Here is a 22,774-nt window from a genome sequence, read left to right as displayed (position 1 = left end):
CTTCTGTTGTTGGCATTGTAGTTTTGTTTCCTTGGTGAAAGATAGTCTTAAAATGGTTTGACCAGATTTTTCTTATATCTTCAATATTCCAGGCATCTTGTTGTTTATCATTGTTTCTTCTTTTTTTGAGAATTCCTTTGTAATTTCTCTTATAGTGTCATGGAAGACTTTTAGGTTGTTTTGTTGGTATGCTCCTTGGCATTTCTTAGCTTTTTCTTCTAATAATTTTTCTTCGGCTTTTTTGCACAGGTTATCAACTTTATTTTTTAGCATTCTGTATTTTTCTCTATTCTCTTCATTGTTTTGTTGGTTTACAAGTATCTTGGCCTCTCTCTTTTCTTCTATTGTAGCTAGGATTTCTTGGGTTATCCACTGTTTGTTTATTTTGGATTTGGTACCTAGAGTGTCTTTTGTAATTGATAATACTGTTTCTTTTCCTTCTTCCCAGTATTTTCTACTGTTCTGGAAGATGGAGGGTTTTAATTTCAAGCACATCTGTTCTAAAAATCGACTTATGCTTGAGCTATCTTTTAGTTTTGATAAGTTGATGTTTTCTTCTTTTCTGGTATTGTTTTTCCTGTTGAATTTAATCTTCACTTTGGCAGTTAATATTTCGTGGTCAGTGTCGAAATCAAAGCTTCTTAATGTTTGTACATTATTCACTGATCTTTTTCATTGTTTTTTTATTAATTTAATAACTATAGTAAATTTTGCCTTTTTGCTTATGCCCTGATTACTCTACACAGAATTGACTGGAAGGGCACCTGTTGTTTACATTATACCAAAACATGGTATGAGTGTAAATTTAAAGAGGTTTATTTACCTTTCAGATAAACCTCTTGATAATAAATTTTTATCAAGATAGTTGATTAGAATTTATCTGAAATTCTTATCAACCACCCTAATGTTAACAATAATGGTGGTCTAAAAATCCCAAGAATATAGATGGCACGTATTCTACTCATATAACCTTTTGGTCTAAGAATTAATTATAATTAGGACTGTAGTAATCTAGGATCATAGCTTTAACATAAACACTTATGTTAAATTATTGATTAGGCCACCAATTTGCTCTATTAAAAGTTTTTATATGAATTTGTTCTCTGATCTTATAAATAGGATATAGTGTATTGATGTTGTTGTTTTTTTCCACTAGAGGTCAGGCCAGTAGAACATTTGATCAAATCATTGTCACTCTGGCATACACTGTTTGAAATGTAATATAGCTTGTATTTGTATGTATCCTCCATAATTTACCAAAATGAATGCTGATCATGTAACACTAAAGGAAAGAGTGGAACATGCACTTTTGTCAGCTCTGATATCCTATGCCAAAGGATATCTGCTCTGACTCAAAATTTCCTTGCCTAATACTGTTGCCTTTATTTGCTACCTTTACTGCTCTTCTAATGCTGACAATTATACTAATCTTATTTATTATATATTTCTGAAGGTTGATCACATACAGTCTTATCATCCAAACAGTGATCTTGAAATATCATTTCCATGGCGATTTCAATGTCTCAATTCCAACTGGCTACTCTTCTCTAACTTCACAGACCAAGCTGGAAGAGAAGCTGAATTGTTTGCTGTTGTCAGTGCAATTGGTATTGTTGTCCCAATTGCACTGACCTTCAGGATTTCACTGCCCTTTTTCATGGTTAGATTATTCATTCCACTCTCCTGATCCAATTGAAATTAAAATTATTCTTGCTAGGATGAGTATGTTTCTTACCTATTTCACACAAAATCTCCAACCCATAACTTTCCCACAAATGTGCCAAAAACAATCCAAGCTAAAAATGCAGCTTGCATCAAAACCTACTTGTTTAACATCAATCTCAACAACAGCAAGATTCCTATGTGGAAAGAGAGCAAGATACTCTGCTAATAAAGGCAGAGTTAGAACTGATAGTCATTATTGCTTATCTAGATATATTATCTAGTGACTCTAGAGATATAGACACTAAAGAAGTGCTGGAGAAGGTGGTCAGAAACTGTTCAGAGGAGGATGGATAACACTTTTGATTAGTTACAGAAGACAGTATTTGCTTGCTTTAATAATCTGGATAAGGGGGGATGGATAAACTATGATACTTCTGAATTTTTAAAAGGCATTTAACATAATTCGACATGCTTTCAACTGAAAAGTGAACGGACCAAAATAAATAAATAAAAATAAAAATTAAAATTATGGAGACTCTAGTTTGAGAGGTCATAAACATGTACGTGTATCCAACATTAATTTTGCATAGGAGGAAAAAGAACACACACACACACACACACACAGTATAAAAATTTACAATTATGTTTCTGATTTAAGCATGATATCTAATATATACACATGAACAAGCATAAGTAATAATCAATATTTGACTTTTGAAATCTAATTTCATGTAGCTCCAAATTATTTGATAACAATGTGTTACAGCCAAGCTTAACAGATGTTTCCATATAACCAACAGTAAGGCTTCAAAAAAAAAATATATATATATATATATATATATATATATATATATATATATATTTTTACCCTAATCAAAATTTATGACAAAAATACTGATTAAAAACTGAATATTCTTCAAAGTAAAGATGACTTCCATATTTGCAAAATTTTTAAATTAGTTACATCAATGTTTTTTACCTTTATTATATTATATTTATAAATAATGATTACTATTTAAAAGATTATGCAACTGAAAACAATGCAAAAGGTGAATAACAAATAAATGTATATAGGAATACAAAATGACAGGAATAAAACAAAACAAATGAAAATACTACAAAACGAGAAAAGAATTAAAAAAAAACTATCTATGGTAAAATAGGAAGTATGAATGATGGTGCACTGGCCAATTTAATAAATTCATCATCAAATGTGAAAGGTGAAATATGGTCATGAGCTTAACATATGACTTATGACTATATAGTCTGCGGTTAGCCTAGTGGCTATGTGCTTCGTAACATATGCCTGGGAAAGGAGTGTCCTAGGTTCGATTCCCGTCGACAACGTGAGGAGCTTAAGGATCTTCCTTAGCCATAGCCACGACCAAGAACCATAGCCAGTCTTGGCCGTGGACAGCAAGCACCCCCACCTAGTTTATCTGGACTTTTTCATCCTGCAGGCAGGCAAACTGGCCACATGAACACGTACGAATACAGTCAGGAATACTTAAAACAATTCCTCCAGCCATAGGTCTGAATTTTCAGCTATGCCAGTCCCAAGCCTGGATAAAAATGGGCAGGGATTGAGGTGGTGTTGTACCTCCCCATAAAAGGGACTCGTGGCTGTTGAATCACCATACGAAATGAATGAATGAATGGCTTATGAGATGCTTGATTCCCATGGTTAGACTATTGTTTACGGTCTTCCAGTCCAAAAATATGCACTGAACGCATCACCAAAGTGATCCTCACTGGCATGAAAACATACATTCCCCATACTACTCAGACCTGCCAATCCCTAACTAAACCCTGGTTCTCCAAAAAATGTTCCAAGGCTGTACAAATGAAAAATCAAGCATACCACAACTGGCTCAAATCAAGAACCCCATCCTCATTCAATGCCTATACTGAAGCCCAAAACAAATGCAAGAAAATTATCAATACTTCCAAAACAGAATTTGAAAGGACCAAAAGCAGGAAGCTTGAAGCCTGTCCAAACGGCAGCTGTGCCATTTGGTCTCTTGCCAAGGCAATTGGCTATAACTTTTGCCCTACACTATTCCCACCTTTATCATGCCCAGATGGCTCAATTGCAACATCACCCATAGAAAAATCTAATCTTCTGGCATCACACTTTGCCTCCAATGCACACATAACTGACAATGGCAAATCCCCTCCAGTCATTCCAACAGCCCAACATACAATGCCCCCTGTATCCTTTTGCCAAAAAGACATCACAAACCTGTTGTCTAAATTAGACACAAAAAAGTCTCCTGGCCCTGATGGCATTCCTCCAATTATCCTGAAGGTCTGTGCATCGGAACTGACTCCTATCCTATATCACCTGTACACACTCTCTTACTCCACTGGTATATATCCCAAAACCTGGAAACTGGCCTATATTCAACCCATTTCTAAAAAGGGTGACAAATCACTGCCATCTAACTACTGCCCTATCTCACTTACTTCAGTCCTATCTAAAGTAATGAAGAAATCAACTCTCAAATCCTAATCTACCTTGAAGGTACCGGCTATTAAGCGACCACTAGTACGGATTCTGTCAAAGTCGTTCAACAGGCGATCTACTCTCATACATCACCCATCACTGGACAAATGCCATGGAGAAATTCGATGAATCCCAAGTAGTTGCACTTGATATCTCCAAAGCCTTTGACCGAGTCTGGCACACTTAAGGCTTACTAAGCAAACTCCCATCATTTGGACTGCCCCAGGACTTCTGCAGATGGATTGCCAGCTTCCTGTCTGGATGCACACTATGTGTGATGGTAGATGGCTCCCTATCCTCTCACCATCCAACTAATGCTGGAGTCCCACAAAGCTCAGTTCTCTCACAGACCCTCTTCCTTCTATATATCAATGACCTACTTCAGTTGACCTCTAACCAATACACAGTTTTGCAGATGACAACACATTACATTCCTCCCTTTCATTTGACAAACCCTACTCTACACAACTCACCTCAACCCACAGAACATCAACCACCACTGCCCTTAATTCCGACCTCCAAGCCATCCGCCAATGGGGCTCAGACAACCTTGTCAACTTCAATGCTAGTAAAACCCGGTTTTGTCTTATTTCTCACAAAAAAGAACCATTTTCCCACAGCATTGTTATCGATAACACTCAGATGATGAAATTTCGGAATTAACTTGACATCAATTCTCTCCTGACATAAACACATCACAACCATTGCATCCTCAGCTTCCAAAAAACTAGGTTTTTTCTTTCACTCAAGACGCTACTTCACCTCTAAACAGCTGTTAACACTATACAAGTCACAAATCCACCCAGCTCTTGAATACCGCTCTCACTTCTGGAGTGGGACTCCAAAAAGCTCCCTCAAAATGCTCGATTCAATACAGAGGAGAGCAATAAGACTAATAAATGATCAATCCTTCACCAACTCACTCCCCCCACTTTCACATAGACGCTTGGTCTCTGCAATCTGTATATTCTATAAATATTTCCATGGGAAATGTTCATCTGAAATAGCATCAATAATTCTCCCACCCTGTACTAAGCCCACTGGAACACGTACAGCTGTCGCCCAACATCCTTTCACAGTACACCTCGAAACCCACAGAACAAGTTTTTCCTCCTCATTCATCCCTGCTACTGCAGTACTGTGGAACAGTCTTCCCCCAGACGTATTTCCCAATGAATACAACATACAGGCATTCAAATCAAATGTAAACAAGTTTCTCCTTTCGCAACCAACCCATCACCCATATACGGTACTAATGTAATATACGGTACATAAATTTTAACTCCGAAAACAAGATAATACAAATGACTTAGTTCTTAAGGTCAATACATTCACATAGAATCAAACATCAGATCTTCAGATACTAAATTCATAGTTCTCCTAATAATAAAAATTGTTCGTACAGTTCAAAACTTCAGAATTTCTTAGTAAATAAATGCTGGTATCACTCAGTTGCACTCTATAATTTTACACTTTGTCAGCAAGCACTTATTAGATTATTAATGGCAGCAGTTATAACTTCAAGGGGAATTACTTTCAAGCTTCTAACTTCGGCAAAACTTAGCAAAACACCACAGTAAATGTTAGGATATTTGAGACGGAGCTATCACTTAAATCTTCACACTGAAATAAAATAAAATAGGACTGCTCTTATCGGGATTAATCCTTAGCACATCAGATTCAATGTGAGCACATTTCAAAATTATATTCACTTATTACTCCGATGCAACACTATTCAAAAGAATTCTTCACGGAGATAACTGAATTATTATTTATCGCGCTATACAAATCTTGACAGACTTGCTAAAAGGCAGAATAATTGTTCCATGTTTACTACTGCATAACAAATTGAGCTTTGCACAATCCTTCTTCAAAGCATTATAGGAATATGTAGTAATTCCAGAACTTAGTGAAATTATTCTGAATTTCCTATTAATCTTCCGGTCTTTTGTTAATCCTATTATGGCACTAAATTCCTATTACTGCCACCGCTGACTTTACTCTCAGCTGCCTATAAGTTTTCTCCTCGTCTCCGTAGTGTTCTGAATGCTCCTGCCCCTGAATGCCCTGCCCTTCAGTGTCCTTGTTTACTTTCACCTTCCGTTCATATACCTTCCTTCTTCCTGCCTAAACTTGTTCACTCGTCCCTCTCATATTAATTGCTTGCCTCCAATTACCGCAGCTCGCATGTTCTATTTTATTTCTGTCTCCATGGCAACGATCAAAACAAAATGTAAACATAAGCATCACGTAAGATTATACCTTTACACTCAGTAATGAAAAATAATAATAAAAAATATTACAGTTACTTAATTTTTCCTTCACTTTCATTTACAAATATAATAAATAAAACATATATTACAGTTCACATAAAAGTTACATACATAGAATTTCTCATAATATTATTGAAGGAATAAAGTAATAAAATAAATGGCATTCACTACAGAGTCCTTCCATCATCATGACATACCTAAAAATTATATAATTAAGTAACAACTGATAAAATTGAAGGAAAATACACGAATAATAAATCTTAAGCAAGAGACTAACAAATAATATATAAACATGTCTTGCTTAGGATATAGCAGATTATGTTAAATGTGAATGAAGAATAAAAACATACAAAATAATTTCATTCACAGTTTAACAATAGGTTGACCAACCAGCCAACCTCCTGTATATGGGCCCAACATTAAAAAAAAAAAAAAAAATGTGGGCAAGATCAGATATAGTGTTTGTATGCTTATACTGGTCAGTTTTTATGGCAAGAGGTGGAGCAATGTAATTTGCTTGTTTTATTGAAAATTAATAACATGAATATCACAGGATTTGAGAGTTTATTTTTCACTTGGTTAGACTATAATAAGTTTAGTTTAATCCTTTATCCAAGTGTGAGCAAATAAAGTTTGTGCCTGAAAGTATCTTCAGGACTGGGGTAAGGTAGTGCAACACCAGGCAACTCGTTGCAAAGGTGGAGAAAGTACTCATCACTCTTATCTCAGTATCTCCCATAATGCAAAGCACATCTCCTTGTGGATATGTGTAATGCTATGCATTAAGGCAAGGGCCACTACCCATACCTGTTTTGACCTTTATTGAGGTCTCGTCAGTGGGAGCCAGGCCCAGTAGTGGAGATACAAAGGCAGAAGCAATGAGAGGTCATCCTAACCTATAGGAGTTGCCAAAGAGTGTGCAACCTTATTATTAAATTACTCTGGATTCAGAGAAAGATGTTGAGAGTTTATTTTTCACTTGGTTAGACTATAATAAGTTTAGTTTAATCCTTTATCCAAGTGTGAGCAAACAAAGTTTGCGCCTGAAAGTATCTTCAGGACTGGGGTAAGGTAGTGCAACACCAGGCAACTTGTTGCAAAGGTGGAGAAAAGGCCCGGCTCCCACTGATGAAAACTCAATAAAGGTTGAAAACGGTATGGGTAGTGGCCCTTGCCTTAATGCATAGCATTACACACATCCGCAAGGAGATGTACTTTGCATTATGGGAGATACTGAGATAGCAGTGATGAGAGCTTTCTCCACCTTTTGCAATGAGTTGCCTGGTGTTGCACTACCTTACCCCAGTCCTGAAGATACTTTCAGGTGCAAACTTTGTTTGCTCACACTTGGATAAAGGATTAAACTAAACTTATTATAGTCTAACCAAGTGAAAAATAAACTCTCAACATCTTTCTCTGAATCCAGAGTAATTTAATAATAAGGTTGCATACCCTTTGGCAACTCCTATAGGTTAGGATGACCTCTCATTGCTTCTGCCTTTGTATCTCCACTACTGGGCCTGGCTCCCACTGACGAGACCTCAATAAAGGTCGAAACCGGTATGGGTAGTGGCCCTTGCCTTAATGCATAGCATTACACATATCCGCAAGGAGATATGCTTTGCATTATGGGAGATACTGAGATAGGAGTGATGAGAACTTTCTCCACCTTTGCAACGAGTTGCCTGGTGTTGCACTATCTTACCCCCAGTCCTGAAGATACTTTCAGGCACAAACTTTGTTTCAACCACTGTACCAGCCTTGATGTGTATATATGTCTATAATTACATGGATGTGAAGTTGTCCATTGAAGTCAATATAGATATTATAGAAATATGGATATGAAGCGTATATTTTTTATACATTTTAACCATGTGGCCGGTTGAGTGGTTAATTGCATGCCATGTAAGGTTTCTGTAAACTTATAGTACATTTTTTGCATAGTCCGGAAACTGGGCTCTAGATGTGGAATTTTTTCTAGCCACACAGAAGATCTACTCTCATACATCACCCATCACTGGACAAACGGCATGGAGAAATTCAGTGAATCCCAAGTAGTTGCACTTAATATCTCCAAAGCCTTTGACCGAGTCTGGCACAAAGGCTTACTAAGCAAACTCCCATCATTTGGACTGCCCCAGTACTTCTGCAGATGGATTGCCAGCTTCCTGTCTGGATGCACACTATGTGTGATGGTAGACAGCTCCCTATTCTCTCACCATCCAACTAATGCTGGGGTCCCAAAATAATGGAGAAAATCATCAACTCTCAACTCCTAATCTACCTTGAAGGTAGCCTGCTATTAAGTGACTACCAGTACGGATTCCGTCAAAGCAGTTCAACAGGAGATCTACTCTCATACATCACCCATAACTGGACAAACGCCATGGAGAAATTCGGTGAATCCCAAATAGTTGCAATGATCTTGTCAGGAGATGAAATTCATCTCCAACCAAAAGACAATCACAAACATCCATGCCCACAGCAGAATTTGAAACCACAGCCTCTTGTGTGTGATATTCTTCTTCCTTTCCAGTAATAGGCCTAGTGGCCTGTTACAGTCTCTTCCCATCTTTTCAAAGGCCATCCTCTATTCTTTCTCCCTTGAGGTCGATATCTCTGTATCTCTCTCTGGGAAGTGTTTTTTCACTCATTCTTTCTGCATGTTGTCTCCACTCTTTAAAGCTCGACATAGTCTAAAACAGTGTGTAATATTAAAAAAATAAAATAAAAATCCTTCATGTGAAAACCAGGAAAGTTCTACAAATATTCAGGGTTATGCATACAGATATAAACAACACTTAAGAGAAAAAAATGATTACCAATATTTCACTGGTTTTCTATTTCAGAACACAAATTGCAACCTATGACAGCACACAGCATTCAACAAAATCATCGTAAAAACAATTCAAATTGTAACTTAAAAAAAACGAATGTCCTAACATAGCACCCTCTATGAAATGGACACTGTGATGCCAAATGGTTTGATTTCTGTTAGTTCCACTCTTCTATCCATGGCTCAATTACTGTTTCTGTTCTCCTGATCTAAACACCTGCTTAGACCAATATAAATAATTTTTAAATGAGGGCATTCATCACCAAAAATTCCCTACCAATATGCAAAGCTTGACTCTCTAACAACAGTACCAAAGCAGACCTATTTCAGAGCTCAATTACTGTTTCTGTTCTCCTGATCTAAACACTTGCTTAGACCAATAGAAATAATTTTTAAATGAGGGCATTCATCACCAAAAATTCCCTACCAATATGCAAACATTGACTCTCCAACAACAGTTCTCTAACACTTCTCTAACTCCTGCCTACATAACAAAAGCAAAGCACCCTTGCTTTATCGAGAAATGCTCACACCATTCCTCCCCTAGTCTTTTACCAGACAGAAATCAGAAGAATCTTGAATAATCTTGAACACTAATCAGTCATTTGGTCCTGATGGTCTCCCCAATATTATGCTAAAAACTTGTACTCCAAAACTAATACAAATCTTATATCACCTCTTCAGTCTTTCCTACTTAACTGACATCTACTCAACTACACTAAAACAAGCCTACATTTAAGCTCATTCAAAAAAGTTACCAACAAACTATCATTCAATCACTCTTACTTAAGTTCTCTCAAACCATTTAAAGGATCAAACTTATTCACTACCTGGAACCCTACCAGCTAAGATGGATTCCACACTCTTGATCCACAACTGATCAAGCTTTTTTCACTACCCACATTAGATAAAAGCTATGGAAAGGTTTGGAAAACCTTGCATAACTGCTCAACATTTCTATAGCATTTGATTGGATCTCAAATAGAAGCCTACTTGGCTAACAGCTATTCTGGCCTACCTTGTACCTTTTGCAACTGGTTCGCCACCTCCATCTCTGGCCATTCACTCTGTCATAACAGATTGCTTCCTCTACTGAGATTTCACCACTAATGCAGGAGCAACTCAGGACTCTGTACTTTTACCCACTTTTTTCCCCATCATATCATAGTGGTGTAAATGACGCTGTGCAACGTGTAGAAGGAAGGCAAGCATTATATGAATAAAAAGGTGAAAGATTCAGAGGTGTATCAAGTGTTGCTTGGGTTAGGTGTTAATAAGGCTACAAGAATTGATGACATATTCCCCAAATTTTTAAGGAATGTGCAAAAGAGTTAGTTATGCCTTTGACCTAGTTATGTAATTAAAGTCTTGCAGTGGGAAGGTTCCTAAAGATGGAAAGAAAGCAAAATAGTACCTCTCTCCACAAACACAGTTCTAGGACATAAATTCCCAATTATAAATTGCTCTGTATATCTGTAGTTGTACTCAAAGTATTGGAGAAACTGGTTAGGAATAGAATACAGGACTGGTTTGATGGACATAAGATTTTCTATGATGGTCAGCATTGGTTTGGGAAGGACTGGTCTTGTTTTAACAATCTCTTTACATTTTATGATAAGATGATGAATGTGTTGTTAAGGGAGATTCATATTCTTGGACTTAGCAAAGGCATTCAATAGATTACCACATGACAAACTGGAGTAAGCTGCAGAAGATGAAATTGGATAACATGATTGGATTGAAGACTAACTTTCTGAATGATACCAACAAGTTGTGTATAATCAAACAGTGTCTCAGAAAAGGAAGGTGACCAATGCTTGTGCCTAAGGGTTCCGTTTTTGAGCTCTACTGTTTCACCCATTTATTAATGATATTTTGTGCAGATTGAATGGGGATCTTCAAAACGTTTGCTGATCATGTAAAGTTAGGTAGAATATCATGAGTTACTGTAGTTTTAGTAGTAAATACAAGGTGTAGGGATATAAGGCTGCATACTGTATTAACAAAGCTGTACCTTCAGGAGGTAGATAAAATTTGGAATCTTGATGTGATGGTAAACAATGGAGTAAAGTTCCAAGAACACATTGCAAGTATTACAGACTGCACATCATATTTCTGTTATGATAATAAAAGTATACTATGTAGGGATAAGGAGATGGAGGCAGTGCCTCTGTATAAAGAATTGGTCAGACAACACACAAACTACTATGCTCAAATTTGGCATAGGTTGCCTAGTTTTCTTTGTGATGTAGAAAACACTAGAGAAGATCCAAAGATGAATGACCAAGTGATATCAGGACTATGGAGTGTTGGTTATACTGAGGGGTCGAGAGAATGTGGATTACACAATATGGTGATAAAGATGTGGTGAAGAAGAATGTGAAGAACAGATTTTTTACATGGACAGCTGTTGGCAAGTGAAACACATTGCCAGAGTGCACTGGGAATGCAGAGAGTGTAAAAGGTTTCAAGGTTCAATATGATAGATGTGTTGCTGGTTGCGTGGGCCTCCCATGATGAGACTACTAATTTCATGAAGATTACCATAATAATATGTAAATGTTCTTCTCTCACTGGCTTCAAATCCTATAGTTGCCTTTGCTAATGACCACGCATTCCTCATATGAACAAACCTTGCGGTGCCATTTTTTTTAATGACCGCACACATGAAAGGTCACAAGACTTATAACAGTATGACATGTATGAGTAAGTGATTAAGAATAAAGAAGAAATTTATTAATGTGTTTTTTTGGAGTTAGAGTCTGTATATTCAGTGCAAAAAAACAGTATGGGAGGAATTGTTCAAAAGAACAGAGTTGGATAGAATGAAAGGAGATGAGAATTTTGTTCAGAATGTTTTGAGTTGGACAGTGCGCAGGTGTTGGCCAGCAGCTGCTCAAGTTCTTATATAGTTGAAAGAAAGTGGAGGAATGGTAGTAGATGGTTCAACAGAGCCTATTATAATATTTAAAAAAAAAAAAAAAAAAGAAGAAGCCTATTGCAAAAACTGAGCACCTGTGGGAAATTGACCAAAGGGAGTCTGTGAGAGAAAGAGAAGAGTCGCCTATTATGTAGATTACCCGCTTCTGTATATTATCAAGGATTCTTAGGGAGGTTATGAGTGCACCATCCCAAATGTGTGAACAATATTTTAAGGTCGCTTGGATCTGAGACTTAAAGTATTAGAAGTCAAGCAGAAGAGAAGTAATATTTTGATCGAAAAATAATACCAATGTTTTCAGAGGCTGAGGAGGCTATGGAAGCAATGTGTTTGTGCCTAATCATTAAAAGTCTCAATCTTTGATAACCAATATCCTCAAACTCTGAAATCCTTGCTATTTTTCCATGGAAGGAGGATAACCTTGTGAACTTCAATGCTACCAAAACAGTCCTAATTTTTCCTAAGAAAGGATCCCACATCACTTCCTGATACAAGATAATACCATGAAACCCAACTATTAGTTTTTCTTCTTGGGCTTGGTTACATCTTCAGCCTTTCCTGGTACAAATACATCTCAGTCATACTTTTATTCTTGCCTGTACAAATTTATACCTAATTGTATAAATATGTACATATCTTTCCAACCATGGAAATACTGATCACACATTTGAGGTGATGCACCCAATATCTAAGACTGTTTGATGCTACACTAAAGAGGGCAATCCAATTAATTGATTCCTCTCTCACACATTCCAATATCCCTCTCATGGACATCCAGTTTTTACCCTCCTATGTCTCTTCTCTGGGTACTTTTATCTTCATCAGCAATGTTCTGTAGAACTGGCTGCCATCATTCCTCCTTCAAAGACTAATAAACAAGCAAATGCAAGTCAACATCCATTTCACATCCAGCTACAAAGTTTTGCTTCCTCTTTCATTCCATCTACCTTGGTTATTTGGACCCTACCTTTAGTGTCTGCTCCAAAGACTACAACCTTCAGCTATTCAAGAAACATATCAGATTCCTTCTTTCTTTATACCTGAAGGCACTGTACTAGAGGTCTTGTAACCTTTTGAATAGATCTAATATAAAATTAGCAGTATACAAAACTAATTCTACAAGACTAAACAAATTAACCAGCAGGGAATTGAGTTAGATATAAAACTAGAGACCAGGAATGAGTTTGTGTAAAAAAATTCACAGTTGTGCTTTACATTATAAACATCAAAGAAACAAAATAAATGTACTATTAATTAAGTTAATATTTTTTGTTAGTATTCAAATGAACTTTTTCAGAGTATACACAAATACTTGATACATAACCCTGAGACTCAAACAAGTAGTTGAAGAAAAAAAAAATCAACTACAACTGAAAAAGGAACAAATACCCTAACATTCTAGAGCCAGATAAAAAAAAGAGAAATTAATCTAGATATGGTCCTAAAATGGCTCCCAAATCTTTGGTAAATTAATGCAACAATACCTAATATTTGTTGAAGTTTGGGGAGCACTTCATAGCCAATGCTAATTCTAAAAATGTCTCTCTCTCTCACACACACACAACGTAACAACCGCTATACAAGTAGCTCTCTTCCACCTAATCCTATGTGACAGGGTATTCAAGCAGTGGTCCACCAGTACTGACTTGCCACAATGCTAATAACAAATATAGTTTTTAATTGTGAGAACAATTAGGATAGGTGAATAGATGTATCAAATGCAGGATTACATTAAAAATTCAAGTAATGGAGAAAACCTCATTTTTAATATGATTCTGCTAACATTCAAAGATATTCTGAATGTTAATAGAATCACAATCTAAGATGTTATGGTCATTTCAATATAAGTGGAAGAAGGGAGTTCAGAAAAATCAGGTATTTGATAACAGGAAGCAAAAAAAAAAAGATCCAGGAGAAGACCAAAATATAGATCTGACAATACTGGAGAGATTTGGCAAAGAACAGATTAACTTGAAATAAAACTTAATAGGAAGAGAGTAAAATGTAAACTAATTATTGAGTACCATCATGGTGTTTCTGTACACCTGAGGATACTAATAAGGAATTGTGATACAGCTGAATGACTTTTTTCCATTTTTAGGAAAAGAAAGTCCTAAGTTAACCTAATTTTATGTCTGCCCAACACACACACAGAAAGAGAGAGTATGAAAAATCAATTGCAGTAGCTATTATGAAAACAATTATACAATCGCTTTAACAAATGCAAAATTATATACCAATTTGCCTGAAAACTTACGTGTATTCATGCAGGGAATTATCATAGCACGTCTTCACGCCATATTTTTCCGCATTAGTACGAAACATATCATCCACATCCCATCCATTCTAATTAAAAGAGAAACTATGTTGAAACATTTTATTCATACTATAAATCATGAAAACTGATTTAAATATAATAACAGATATCAAGTACTGATTTAACTATGTTAATATAGTTATGTAAGCTGACTTTAGAAATTAAAGACAGAAACTTAAAGTTACATGAAATAAATTTATTAGCTGTAAAATTTTTGGCTAAGTATTATAGGCATCCTCAAGTACAATAACCATGGAACACAAAATAAAATTACAATAAAAGAATTTCAAAAGCACCACACTACAGTATCAATAGGACAACAGATGGTCAGTAAATATCCAATTATTAAAAAATACAATATAATAATAATAAAGAATAAAAAAATGATATATTTCTCATAAAGGAGATAACTGAAGGCAATCAGATCTGTGTAAGTTCAGTTGGTGTAGAAAGGGCTTACAGTTCTCCTTTATATAATCGCTCTAAAAGGAATCTACTTTTATGTAAAACTTTAGTTTTCTTTCAAAAGACTATGTCTAATCAAGATGGCATATTCTACTAGGCCACATTGCTCAGGTTCAAGATACTGGATTTGTTTTCCAGGATTGCCTCTTTAACTTCTTGAATCTTCCATGATGTCTGCATTTTTCTATACTATATTTGTAAACTTCACTACATGTTCCCCCCACCCCAGCTGAATTAGTCGTTGTTATACTGCATCTCCAAAATGAGGTTTTGTTTTCAAACTGATTTTTCTCGAATTATGTTCATATATTTCAGCCTACAGTTATCTCTGAAAGCTGACCGGTATCGAAAGTTCCTAGCAAGTAAGTCACTGGCATGTGACCATAAGGAATAAAGAGAAAATGCAAGAATGATGTGTGTATGAGTAGTTAAAAGCCATGGAAAGACTTTGGCAAGAATAGAGAAGATAAATATTACTAAGGTGGCAAAATGTTCTGAAACCCATTGAAAAAGGTTAGAAATGGAGGAAAGAATACTGTAATAGGAACAAAAAAAAAAAAAAAAAAAAAAAGATGATACAGGTGACAAAAACTGAGATGGTCTGAATGTTTGAAGTATTAATGACTTTCAAAAGAATGTCAAATGAAACATGCAGTTACAAAACAGAACCAAAATATCTTCTAGAAGTACTCAACCAGGAGTACGTATCAATATTTGAGGTAGAAAAAGCAGTTGGAGGATGTCATTTCAGTCGATCAGAAATGTTCAAATAGGAAGGTATACAAGTTTTGCAATGGCGGCACCACATAATTTAGGAAGCCTGTTCAGAAGGTTTAATTCATGTTATCAGAGTCTCTAAGAATTCATTTATAAAAAGAGAAATTTCTCTATTGAATGTTCCAAGTAAGATTTATACAAGCATACGTGAAAAAAGGCTAAGAAAAATTGTGTTATCCTTACAAATGTCAATGCAGATGCAACTATCTTATACTTTGTATCCATGTTATTTTAATGGGATATCAAATGGTATTGTAATTTTAATGGGCAATTTGCATCCATGGGTATGGATGACAAACATATTTCATAGCTGGCTGGGTGGTTAAAGAAACTCGGGGAAGTACCTGTTGAGTTCAGGCCAAATAGTTGTTTTCAAGATCAGATTTTCACTTTAAGATAAACAGTTTAGAAATTATGGGAATAAAGATATGTATTTTAGTTTTGTAGATTTGGAAAAGCATACTGCAAGATTTGAAGAAAAAAGCATCCAATTATGTAGTATAAATGAATTTCTTAATGTAAGTGTTATACAGAGCATTTCATAGCCTATATTTAAGTCAGCAGTTGATGCAGTTTTACAGCAGTACATCAGAAGATGTTCTGCTGTAAAATCAGGTGTACAGCAAGGGTACATATAGGGATCATGTTATGAAGGAATGTGATATATATATATATATATATAGATACACACACACACACACACACACACACACACAGGGGGTCCTCGAGTTACGTCGGAGATCCATTCCTACGGACCGACATAAGGCGATTTTCGATGCAAGTCGGAATTACCATAGCCTAAGTTACTTACCTAACCTAAAACACCCTAAAGTCATACGTATATATCAAGAAACAGAACTAGGCCATAGGAAAATGAAAGGGAGAACATAATTACTGTATAGTACAGAAAAATGACAAAAATGAAACTGTAATAAAAAAACAAACATAAAAATGAGAACAATCCCCATAATCACAGTCAATTTCATCGGCGCCAATCCTTTCACGTGTTCAAGGATGCGAACTTTATCCTTGATAATAGTCCCAACGACTTAAGTTCAACGCGTGGCCGATGTTTGTTGGCGTTTCTCCATTTTTTGCCCTTTTAATAATGTCTAATTTCACTTCTAATGTAATGGCTTTCCTTTTCTTCGACACACTGCCATCGGAACAGTCTGCCTTACGTTTGGGAGCCATATTGAAGGGTAAAAAGTCACAAAAAAATACAAACACAAAAGTGAGAGAGCGAATGTAAACAAAGCACGCGGTACCCAAAGAGTGTATGCTGGGACCCAAGCAAAACCACCTCTCCCAAACAAACGCCATGTAACACCGTATTCTTCTGCCACGCTCACAAACAAGTCCGCCTGCGACGTTTGAATTTTACGTCGCGCTACTTCAAGTCGAAATTTATTTTTTAAATTATTTATGGGATTACCGCCATAAAGTCAAATCGATGCATGCCGAGGACGCCCTGTATTGATAAACCCAATATCAAAACTGGTCATGTTAATCTCAGTTCTTTACTTCATGTAGATAATGTTATACAGTCCAAGTCTTCAGGATTTCTTAACTAAATCGAATAAATGCTTTAATAAGTTTTTGGTATGAATATAATCAATACAAAAATTATTTTTCTGTACAAAAAAAGAATTTGATAATTTCACATGAAAAAACACTACAAATACAGCATCCAAAAACAAAAACCAACACCAAGTTTGAGGAACAAATACTGAAGAATAGTTTTTTCTGTTATGTATCGTATAAAAATTAACACAATATTCAATGAATTCAGAATCCCCCTGTATGAGTATATTTTTCCTTTACAAGTAAAAATTATCCTGCATGAATAATAAAATTCAAACAGCTGAATAAGTTCATAAGATTGTTTTAAAATGTAAAAAATTTTCATACCAACAGTGAATATTCCTGGACTCTGCATTGTTCACCTGCTCTGCGATTACTCCTGTACATAAAATGACCTCTCACTGACTTCAAATCCAATCCATAGCTTTGACAACAGCTTGTTTCTTTTTCATCTGACAACTTCTGTGGTGCACAATTAAAAGCTTCAAGGTCTACTATGACCATTACTTTAAACTGCTCTCCGTGCTATTCTTCAACAGCGCAAGAATAAATTTGTGATCCTCAATACTATCAAAATGCAGTCCATACCCCTTAGTCACTTCCTTTTACTTTTGGTAATACTACATCACCATTATAAGATTTCTCTTCTTGAGTTGACTTACAACTTCTAGCCTTTCCTGGTAAAAACATATTTTATCCTCCAAAAAGCTTGGTGTACTATTCCACTTCAGCCATTACTCCTCACTTTTACAACTGCAACTGATGATAGTGTATAAATTCCAAATCTGATCTACCTTGGAATACTGTTCACAACCTCGCTAAAGGATGCTTGATGCTATCCAGTAAAGAACAATCTGATTAAATGATGATCCTGGTCTCAAAGATCCTCTTCAGTCACATTCTCTCACAGAATGTTTTGTTTGTCTTATGTCTCTTCTATAAGTAATTTCATGGAAAATATTCTGTAGTACTGGTAACCATCATTCCTCCTCTTCCTTCTAAAACTATAATACCAAGAGCAGCTGCAAGTCAATGTCCAATTACCATCCAGCTCCAAATTCAATGAATCAACTTCTCTTTCTCATGTTTCATTCCATGAACCTCCATTCCTTGGAACAGCCTCCTCATTGTCTTCTCCAAAGACTTTCAGCAATTTAATATATCAACAGATTTTTCCTTAACCTTTTGTATGCATGGCACTGATGTGCTATAAGTTTTGCAGCCTTTCATGTGGGGGTTTCGTATTAAAAAATAAATACTGCAGTGATTTTAATTATGATCGTCTTCTAAGCAGAAGAGATAATAAACAACAATATGAACTCTACAGATCCCTGCATCCCCCCCCCCACCTTCCTTTATTAACTGATGAAATCAGAACTTGCAAACTGAGTTGGCTTGGACATGTAGAAAGAAAGGGTGGGGAGAGAGAGAGAGAGGCCAAGAAAGTGTTCACAATGAGGTCTAATGGGTGTTGATATAACCTCAAGAGGTGTTCAGGCTACCATTATTTATCATTATTACTCTATTATTTGTCAGTACTCCAATATTGTCATATCTAACATTTCATTCCTCTAAGGCACTTCTGACTGAATCAATCCACCTAGACTTTTGTCTTCTCTGGGTCTTTTTTCCTGCCATCTTGGCATCAAACACCTGTTTTTCTAACCTTCCTCTCCCATTCTGTTTATGTGACAATACCACCTTAGATTAGTCCCACTCACACATTCTTGAATGCAAACAATGTCAAGTTCCCTTCTAATATGATTCTGTCATTGATGCCATCTGTTCGCTCTCTTAATCTGTCTCACAACTCACATCTGTGGTCTCTAATCTTCTGATCAAGTGCTTTATTTCTTAGATCCATAATTTAAAATTGGTTTAAACACCATCTTGCATACCAGCAGTTTAGTGTCTTAGCTAATTTCTATTTTATTCCATATAAATTTATTCAATTGGCACCACTGCCATACCAATTTTGCTTATTCTGTTGCCTATTTCCAAATTTAATTTGCCATCTTCACTATAAATTATGCCTAAAAAGCTAAAATATTTTACTTGTTTTATGGGCTCTTCATTCAGAATACAGCTGAAGTTTTCTATGTTCCTACCTATTTTCATAATTTTGGTCCCTTTATTGCTGATTTTCATGCAATTTATTTTTATTTTATTTATTTTTAATGCTGGTCCCACTCATGAATGGTAATCATCATCCCAATGCTAATTACAGATATAGACCATATTGGTCTATTCTAGTCTCATTATCCAACTAATATCCTTTTTTGAGGTCTACACCTGCACTTCTCTTTCCAATTGATTTATCTTTTATTTGTTTAGGATATCGAGTGTTGGCCATTCACTTTACATGTTCTATCCAATTTTGCTTATAATTGTTCAGTTTTTCTTCTACTGATTTTGTTTTTAGTTCTTTTAAAATGTCTTTGTTCCTTTTTTTTGTCTAATAACGAGTGCTCCTGTAAAGTCGGTGATTTTTGTCCATTTTTATTGTGTTTTCCCTTAGAAAATTAGTGTTTTGTAGTATACTAGTGTAGATTTTAGTGTTTGGTAGTGTATTTAGTATTAGTATTTTATCACATATTGTTGTTAAGATATTTCAATATTTAGTATACATTTAAAATGGCACCAAAAAAGGGCAAGAAATGTAATGCTAAAAGGAGCACTGCAGACGAGAAGGTTAGCCCTGCTAACAAGGTTATTGTACACATAGAGGAGGTTAATGAAAATGAATTAACCGCCAAAATAGCGAAGTTGAAGCAGATCATGAGAGAGAGATGAAAAGGGAACTGCAAAAAGTTGAGAGACGTTTAAATGAGCATAGGGAGAAAAAAAAAATGAACAGGAAAATAAGAAACAACGAAGCAAGGAAAAGAGTAAGTCAGGAAATAATGGAAATCAGGTAAGTGACATTGTTAGTAAAAAGAAACAAGTTATTTGGTATGGTGACTATAATAAAACATGCTATAGATGAGAGAGTTATAACATCAAGTTTTTCTGGAGCAAAAATTAAAAATATATAACTCAAGCAATTTAAAAACAGAAAAAAAAAGTAAATTAAATCATAGTTGTAGAAGCTACAAATGACTTAACTAGCAAAAAGTTCAGTATGAGAGAGGACATGAAAGGGTTGTTGGAAGAAGCGAGAGTAAAGCAGAAAGTGAAAATCTTCAGTATTTTACGTTGCTATGATAACAATGAATTAAGAAGAAGGGCTACGATGGCAAACGATTGAGGCGTAGGCTGTGTAGAAGGAATGGATGCGAGTTTTTGGATGTGTGGAGTGAGTTTGAGGGAAGACTGGATTTGTATAAGAGGGATGGCCTACACTTGAATGCATTTGGTATCGGGAGTCTAGAAAAACTAATAATTGGTATGAGACAACACACAGAGTCAGGGAAACTAAATCATAAAGGGAGAAATGGTGTGAATGCGAGTGTAAGAGCGACAATGTTATATAACTGTGTTAATGACGTGAATGGGCTTTGTCATGAAATGACATTCAGGAAATGTTGACGAGGAGAGATCGATTTCGGGTTTGCACCACCAGTTAGGACCAATCAAATGCGAGTGCAACGAATCATGTGTAAGGCATTAGAGAATAGTGATCTGCAAGTTGTCTAACTGTGTCAGGCAGACTGCAGACAAGACAATACAAAAGAACAAACAGGTAGATTATTATGTCTGTACACTAATGCCAGGAGTATTGAAAACAAAGGGATGGAGTTTGTTGTCTTAGTGAATATGTTGCAACCACAGATTGTAGGTATTAGTGAGACCTAGCTATCAGAATCAGACCTACTAACTGGTATGGAGTGTCAAGGGAAGAGAGAGGATAGGAGATGAGGGGGTGTGTGCTGCTAATGATATCGGATGATTGAATCTAGTTAGAGTTGAGACCTATGATTGTAGTACTACTAACAATATTTCATGGGGCAGTGAGTTTGAAGCCATTTGATGTGAGGTGAAATCTAACAAGATCAATTACATAGTGTGGTTTTGTTCCAGACCTGGTGAATCGATTGCTAGTGATGAAGAAATGCATCACCAAATAGAAAAGAAGAGTGCAAAAAGAATAATCATAATGGGTGACTTTAATTATTGAAATATTGATTGGCTGACAGTAGAATCTCATGAGAAGAATGAAAATGCATTTATTTAGCTGTTGTGGGACAAGTTCCTCAAGCAGCATGTGACAGAAGAAACTCTAGGGCAAAGAGTGTTAGATTTGATTATAGTGTCAGTGCATTTCAGTTAAAACTTAACTATTCTGCCTCCAGTTCATGACAGTGATCATGCGGTACTCACTTGGGAAGTGACTTAATGTTCCATTCAGAAAAGGCTACATGCTGAACTACAAAGCAGGAAATTATGACCAACTGAGGAGTATTCTAAGTTCAGTGGAATGAGATCGGTTGCTGAATGGAAAGAATATCGACGGTGCATGGGAAGCATTTAAACAATACTTAAATGATGCGATATCAGAATGTGTCCCGAGAGTTCGAACAATAAACAGAGTAGGAGTCAAATGTATGTGTAATCTTATTAAGCAAGAGATTCTTAAGAAAAGAATGATGTGGAAGGAATACCGTTTGCATAAGGATGACGTCTGTTATGCATATTATAAGCAGACGACTAGAATAGTCACAACTGTTGTATCGAAAGCAAAGTCTGAGTATGAAAAAAACTGGCTCTGCATGCTAAAGACAACCCACAAGAATTCTATCGATATGCTGCAAGTAAAAGAAAGAATGAATGTGAAAGAATAACTCTTCTAAATCCAGATGCCGTGAGGGTTACAGATGCAGAAGAGGTTGTTCAGCTAAAGAGTGTCCATTTTGTTAAAAGCTATCAAATTAGTGCAACATTTAACTCACTGCTACCTCTTCACTAGATGAAGAAACTCAGGTGTGTGAGGCCAAGGTATTAGAGCTGTTGCGCAAATTGAATAAGAATTCAGCAATAGGGACTGATGGAATATCAGCATGTGTGCTAAAAGAGTGTTCACAGCTGAACTGGCCATTCTTTTGACCAGACTGTTTAATATGAGTCTCAGAACAGGGAAGATTCTGCAGGAATGTATGGTAATTCCATTGGACAAAGGTGGAGCAAAGACCGATGTATCCAACTATCGGCCAATTGTTATCTCAGGAGTGGTGATGAAGATTTTGGAAAAATTGGTTAGGGCTCGCATTCAGAAATGGGTTGACAGTGAATCTTTACTTTGCAATGAAAAACATGGGTTTACTAAGGGAATGTCATGTTTCAGCAAGTTGCTCACATTCTTTAATAATGTTACCTTTGAACTAGACCAGGAAAATGGATAAACCATGATCTAGTTAGTAAGATAGTGGAGGAGCATGGGGCAACTCCAAGGTTTGCCAGCACCACCGTCTGT

At 36.0% G+C, this 22,774-nt stretch overlaps 1 protein-coding gene across 4 annotated transcripts in view; it reads right to left on the bottom strand.

Moving 5' to 3' along the window:
• Positions 1–22,774, bottom strand: part of LOC150108866 (uncharacterized) — a 377,690-nt gene that overhangs the window by 188,465 nt on the left and 166,451 nt on the right. For all 4 annotated transcript variants that reach the window (XM_090403872.1, XM_090403896.1, XM_090403887.1 and 1 more), the window contains exon 7: positions 14,479–14,567. In XM_090403872.1, coding sequence (XP_090259998.1) covers positions 14,479–14,567 — 89 coding nt within the window. The remainder of the gene's footprint in view (positions 1–14,478; positions 14,568–22,774) is intronic.

The sequence above is a fragment of the Typopeltis vanoorti genome, chromosome 2 (assembly GCF_054136105.1).
Source record: "Typopeltis vanoorti isolate ZY-2024b chromosome 2, IOZ_Tvanoo_1.0, whole genome shotgun sequence".
Taxonomy (NCBI): Eukaryota; Metazoa; Arthropoda; class Arachnida; order Uropygi; family Thelyphonidae; genus Typopeltis; species Typopeltis vanoorti.
The sequence above is the reverse complement of the archived record's forward strand: the minus strand, read 5'-3'. Positions and strand labels throughout refer to the sequence as shown.